We start from the raw sequence: 6,000 nt of genomic DNA, 5'->3' as shown, positions 1-6,000 counted from the left end.
TAATCTAAATGTCTTCCTCTTGCTTCTTCTCGTCTTCTTTTCAATACAAATGGGTAAAAAAATATAAATGATCAAAAAAATTGAGTCCACTGTCAACTGTGATGTCAAGCTGCATCTAGAACAGACTGCTGGTGTCCAATGTCCCAGTGTCCAATCAGAGGAAACAACAGAGAGACACAGCACAGTCCAATGAGACATCCAATCAGAGCACAGTCCAATGAGACATCCAATCAGAGCACAGTCCAATGAGACATCCAATCAGAGCACAGTCCAATGAGACATCCAATCAGAGCACAGTCCAATGAGACAACCAATCAGAGCACAGTCCAATGAGACATCCAATCAGAGCACAGTCACAGGTTTTCTGTAATCAGAGGTTTGGGCATTAGTGTAATTATCTCACCCTGACGGCTTAGTTTTAACACGATTACAGCTGTAAAAATGGTCCTTTCAAATCTTTGGTGCATTTTAGGTTCAAAATGTTTAGAAACTGAATTTAAACCTTCACTGAAAGTTTTTCTCAGTTCTTTAGTCCAGATTATTTTGATTGACTGTTTAACTCATTAGTCTTAATCCCAAGCTCCTGGACCTTCAGTGTTTATTTCACCTGTTTACTGAACTTCCTTTATTAGATTTTGTTTATTTAATAAGAAAGTTGTAAAGATTAAAGCATCTCTCAGTGTTCTTTAAGGAAGAGTTTTCCATCATAGACACAAAGCCATAAATAAACCTGATCCATGAAACTGTGAGTTTTTTCTGTAGTCTCGTATTCGTCTGCTGCTGAGAGTTCAGGTCCAAACTCCTGAGTCAGTGTGTGTTTGTTCGATCAGGAACCTGACTAATGTCCACCTGAGTCACACACACACACACACACACACACACACACACACACACACACACAATTTTATATCATTTATTTTACATTTTAGTTTAAATGAATTATTTAGCATTACAGAAATATTTATTTTCCCCAAATGAAGACTGTGTGTAGTGTTCAGTCCTTTTTGGCTTTAATTCAAAACTACAGAAAACATATTATTTAAGGAAAAAGCTATTATATAAGTGTTCATTCCTGTATTTTTGCACATGTACTGAAGTATATACAGTTTGTACTCTGGTCAGTGCTGCTTTTGTGGATTGTTTTGTGTTGTCTTGTGTTGTTTTGTGTCGTTTTGTGTTGTCTTGTGTTGTTTTGTGTTGTCTTGTGTTGTTTTGTGTTGTCTTGTGTTGTCTGTCTGCACTGTCTTTTGTCCCACACTATTCACACGTTGCACTTTTTTACGTTTTTACGTGTCCTTAGCTCTGTGTTGTTCTGTTTAGCTCCACGTTGTTTAAGTTCACTGTGTACTGCATCAGATATTTATGGTTGTAATGACAATAAACATGTCTTCACTTGAATATCTGAATAATATTTAAGTTTATTTTAATTACCCAAAGTGTATTTTTGTATTCACGTGGATACCATTTTTGTCCTAAGAACTCTGGATCTTAATCAGAGAAGAGAGTGTGTGGAATAAAGGACTTAGACACATAGACACTTCAGCAGATTGCATCTGAGTGCAGCATTTTAAACAAACTCTTACACATGAATTCATGTCCAGAGTTCACGTTGCATTATGGGTACACTGTGTTTCCACATTTCCCAAAAATGAGTCGTGAACTGATCTTATTGATCTTCCTGAGTTAATGATCACATAACAAACATCCAGTCATCTGTCCTGCAGCGTAAATCAGTGACAGTCTGAGGAGGATCCGAGCCAATCAGCTATAAATACACACCTTACAGAGCTGAAGCATGTAAAGCTGAACAGCAACAAGAACGTCTGTGTTTACGTTTCCTGCTCTTTATCATGAAGCTTCTCCTCCTCCTCACTGTGTGTGTGTGTGGAGCTCTGACTCAGGCCAATACTGATTATGATGATGATGATGCTGCAGTGAGTATAAACTCCTGAGTTTAGTAAAGATTTTCTATCTGCTCAGGATTATAACAATAACTCATTTATTCTCTCTCTCTCTCTCTCTCTCTGTAGGAAGTAAAAACAACCCAGGTAAGACATTTTTTTATCTTTTGCTCTAATTGAATTACAATAAATGTATAGAAAAGCACTACACTGTCTCTCCTTGTCCTTGATGTTGTTCCCTTACTGTTTATACATTTTACCTGCTAATGTGGATTTACCTTTAATATAGATTTAAGGTACTGAAATATAATTACTGTGATTAGTTTTTATAGTTAATCTTTAAACATTAATCTATTTTATTTAGATAAAAGATACTTATAGACCTGATCACTGAATTTTAATTGTGTCTGTAAACTGCACAATTTACTAAATGATCTATTTTTCAATGTTTCTTAGCCCACAGGTGAACACAAAGATCCTCGAGGTCACAGACCTCTAACCCGAGGACGTGAAGTTTACACCCCTGTTGTTGCTCCGCCCCCTGTTAGTGGACGAGGACGTTACGGACCGAGACCCTCCGTGACAACAGAAACAAAACTTCAGGAGGAGATGAAGGAAATTCCTGACAGTGGAGGATGTGTTCATGCTTCAGAGACAATGGTACAGTCCAATAAGTCTATATTTTCATAGAAAAGCACATCAAAAGCACAAAAGCTCCGAAAACCCTGAAACCTTTTATAATAACTGATGTGTTAGAGCTTGTGTGGAAAGTAAGACGATGTCTGATTTGATCTGATCTGATTTTTGGTCCTGCAGGGTGTCCTGTGTCCTACAGGCTGTGAACTGAAAACAGCTTTACTGAAGCAGGAGCATGACGTTAAACCCACGGTGGCTCAGCTGAAGAGAGACGTGGAATACCTGTCACAGACATCCAACTCTGTGTACAGATACGTGGAGGAACTGAGCTCAGAGGTCAGAGAGAGACAGAAGATCAACGATGGTAAAGGATTTTTGTGTTAGATGAGTCTCAGTGACATTATAGTTAAATTCCACCATGAAAACTCTTTAAACACTCATTAAATAATGAAATATTTACACAGTGTTTGGATCATGGATGTAGTAGATCTAGTAGGAGTGTAATGATGTTGAGGAAGGTGATGGTGTTGATGGAGGTGAGGGTGTTGATGGAAGTGATGGTGTTGATGGTGATAATGGAGGTGATGATGGAGGTGTAAGTGTGAAAGTTACACAGTTTTGGAAGCTGATGTGTACAGATGTGGAGCTGAGAGAGGCAGACACACTAAAGTACTAAAGTGCAACTGCATCACTCTCTATAGTTAGAGAGTGAACACAGGTTCAATCACCCACATATGTGTACCACAGGGATGTGTTAACCTAGTGGTTGAAGTACTGGACTACTGATTCGAAGATCATGAGTTCAAATCCCAGGTCCACCAAGCTGCCACTGCTGGGCCCCTGGGCAAGGCCCCTGGGCAAGGCCCTTAATGCTCAGTTGTATAAATTGGAATAAATTGTAAGTCTCTCTGGATAAGGGAGTCTGCTACATGTCATAAATGTACTTCATGGTCTTCTTTTGAGTCTTTGAGAAGCTGTGCTTGTGTTTTAATGTATATGTGTTTACTCACAGATATATACCTTACACAACAGGACTAAAAGCATCATCTCTGAATTCCCTGCTTTTCATTTTCATTCATGTAAAGATCTATAGTAAGGAAAACATCTTTCTTGTGCCTTTGTAGGTAATGACGATTTGGTTAGTCGCTACACAGATGACCTTGAGGTCCAGCATGCATATGTGAAAGAAACAGTGGATGTCACATTTCCACAAAACATTAAAATCCTCCAGGCAGTTCTGGAGAAACTGCGGGACAAGATCCAGCGTCTGGAGAAAGCTGTCACTGATCAGAAGTTGAAGTGTGCTGAGCCGTGTGTAGTGTCCTGCCCCATTCCTGTGGTCTCTGGAAAAGACTGTGAGGATGTTTACAGGAATGGAGGAGAATCTTCTGAGATGTATTTCATTCGCCCAGAAGCCTCACAAACACCATACAAGGTCTACTGTGATCAGACATCCCAGAACGGAGGTACGACAAAACACAGCGATTTTAAAAATAAATAAAAAACAATTTCAGAATTTTTACCTTTTGACTGTCCAGTGTGTTTATGTCACCCCTGTGAGAATGTTATACATGTTGCTCTTTCACTTCTCTCAGGCTGGCTGCTCATACAGAACCGCCTGGACGGGAGCGTGGACTTTGGCCGGCGATGGGATGATTACAAGAGAGGTTTTGGAAACGTTGCTTTTGATGTTGGGAAAGGTTACTGCGAAACTCCTGGTGAGATGTTTTTCACAGAAGTTTGATAGTGTCTGAGGGATGCCATGGAGCAGGCTCATTCATTCCTGAGCTCACATGACTGCAGTCTGGCGTCACATCTAGTTTATATTCCTTCCTCATGCTCAGCACTCCTGGGATAGATTCCAGAACCACAGCTAGAATTAGATGAATATATAGAAGTAGATGAATGAATGATGAGCTTTTTCTGTGGGGTTTTTGTATACCAGTGATGGCTCCCTGACCTCTGAATGTTTTTTTTTTGGTGATGTAGGTGAATACTGGCTCGGTAATGACCGCATCAGTCAGATCACTAAGGTAGGCCCGACTGAGGTTCTGATCGAGATGCAGGACTGGGCAGGAGCCAAGACGTACGCTCAGTACCAGCAGTTCACTGTACAAGGCGAGGCCTCGAACTACATCCTGGCAGTGGACAAATACTCCGGAACAGCAGGAAACACCTTCAACACTGGGGCAACAGAGCTGTTTGGTGTTAATCGCACCATGACCATCCACAACGGCATGATGTTCAGCACCTACGACAGAGACAATGACCGTTGGTGAGCATCACATCTCTCACAGTGGAGATCAAATTCTGTTTCTTTATTACATATAAAGCACTTATGTTGTACTTTAGTGTTATTTATTATTTGAACTGTACTGTATCTGGTTATTGCCTAAACAAGTGATATTTTCACTGCAGCCTCAAGTAAAATATAGAAAACTTGTTGAAGTGGAGTTTAGGAAAATAATCAGTGACATGGTGATGTGATGAAGCAAAGATTTTATCATAAAGTTGATGACTTTCCTATAACAGCACAACCCCAAGTGATTTGTTTCTCTTCTGTAACAGTGATTTGTCACCAATTACGTGACATTAAGTGTATTAATGAAAGACTTTCTACACATTTATACACCTTTACACGTTGTTGTCTCATTTTACATATATATATATATACACACACATAAAACACAATACGATATGTACATAAGTAAATTAAAATTGAATTAAGTTTAATAAACTCTTTAACCTACACAGGGTACCCGGTGACCCGTCTAAGCAGTGTGCAAAAGAAGATGGTGGTGGATGGTGGTACAACGCCTGTCATTCAGCTAATCCTAACGGCCGATACTACTGGGGTGGAGCTTACACAAAAAACATGGCCAAGCATGGAACAGATGACGGCATCGTGTGGATGAACTGGAAGGGCTCGTGGTACTCACTTAAGGCCATCAGCATGAAGATTAGACCCTTTTTTGTTTCAAAATAACACACACACACACATACTCCCACACACACACACACACACACATATGCTTTACTCTTGTTGTACTCTTATTCAGCAAATTCTATTCTGGGAATAAAATAGAATAAGGATGAATTGATATCAGTGTAATATGAAGAACTGCATCCTGTAAGTAAAGTTATGTTTAAAATAAAATATATTCTATGTGAACTTCTATTTGTCTCTGATCATCTCAGCAACACTATAAAGTTTAATATTTCTGTCCACATGGTGTCGGTCACCTACATTCATGTTTATCACTGAATACGAGTCACTTAGACCACAAGTCATACACAGACCACAAGTGTTTGCTAATGTCTGTAGCAACACGTACATATTTAACAGACAGCTAAAGTTTCTGCACAACAACGTGAAGAAACATCTGACTAGTGTGAGTCTGACACACTCCGAGTTGTGTTAAAATCACTGCTGCCTGAATGCTTTGAAAGTAAATAAAGTAAA

General features: G+C 39.5%; 1 protein-coding gene across 1 annotated transcript; it reads left to right on the top strand.

Annotated features, from left to right (window-relative positions):
* Positions 1-1,789: 1,789 nt before the first annotated feature.
* On the top strand, positions 1,790-5,709 carry fgb (fibrinogen beta chain). The gene is made up of 8 exons (XM_060860676.1): positions 1,790-1,934; positions 2,031-2,048; positions 2,358-2,561; positions 2,718-2,901; positions 3,662-4,003; positions 4,133-4,255; positions 4,527-4,812; positions 5,292-5,709. Exons 1-8 carry the CDS (start codon positions 1,851-1,853, stop codon positions 5,521-5,523), a joined length of 1,473 nt encoding a protein of 490 aa, XP_060716659.1. The 5' UTR covers positions 1,790-1,850; the 3' UTR covers positions 5,524-5,709.
* The last annotated feature ends 291 nt before the right edge of the window (positions 5,710-6,000 follow it).

The sequence above is a fragment of the Tachysurus vachellii genome, chromosome 24, assembly GCF_030014155.1.
Source record: "Tachysurus vachellii isolate PV-2020 chromosome 24, HZAU_Pvac_v1, whole genome shotgun sequence".
In the NCBI taxonomy this organism is placed as follows: domain Eukaryota; kingdom Metazoa; phylum Chordata; class Actinopteri; order Siluriformes; family Bagridae; genus Tachysurus; species Tachysurus vachellii.
Note: the sequence above shows the minus strand (reverse complement) of the source record. Positions and strands in the feature narration are given on the sequence as shown.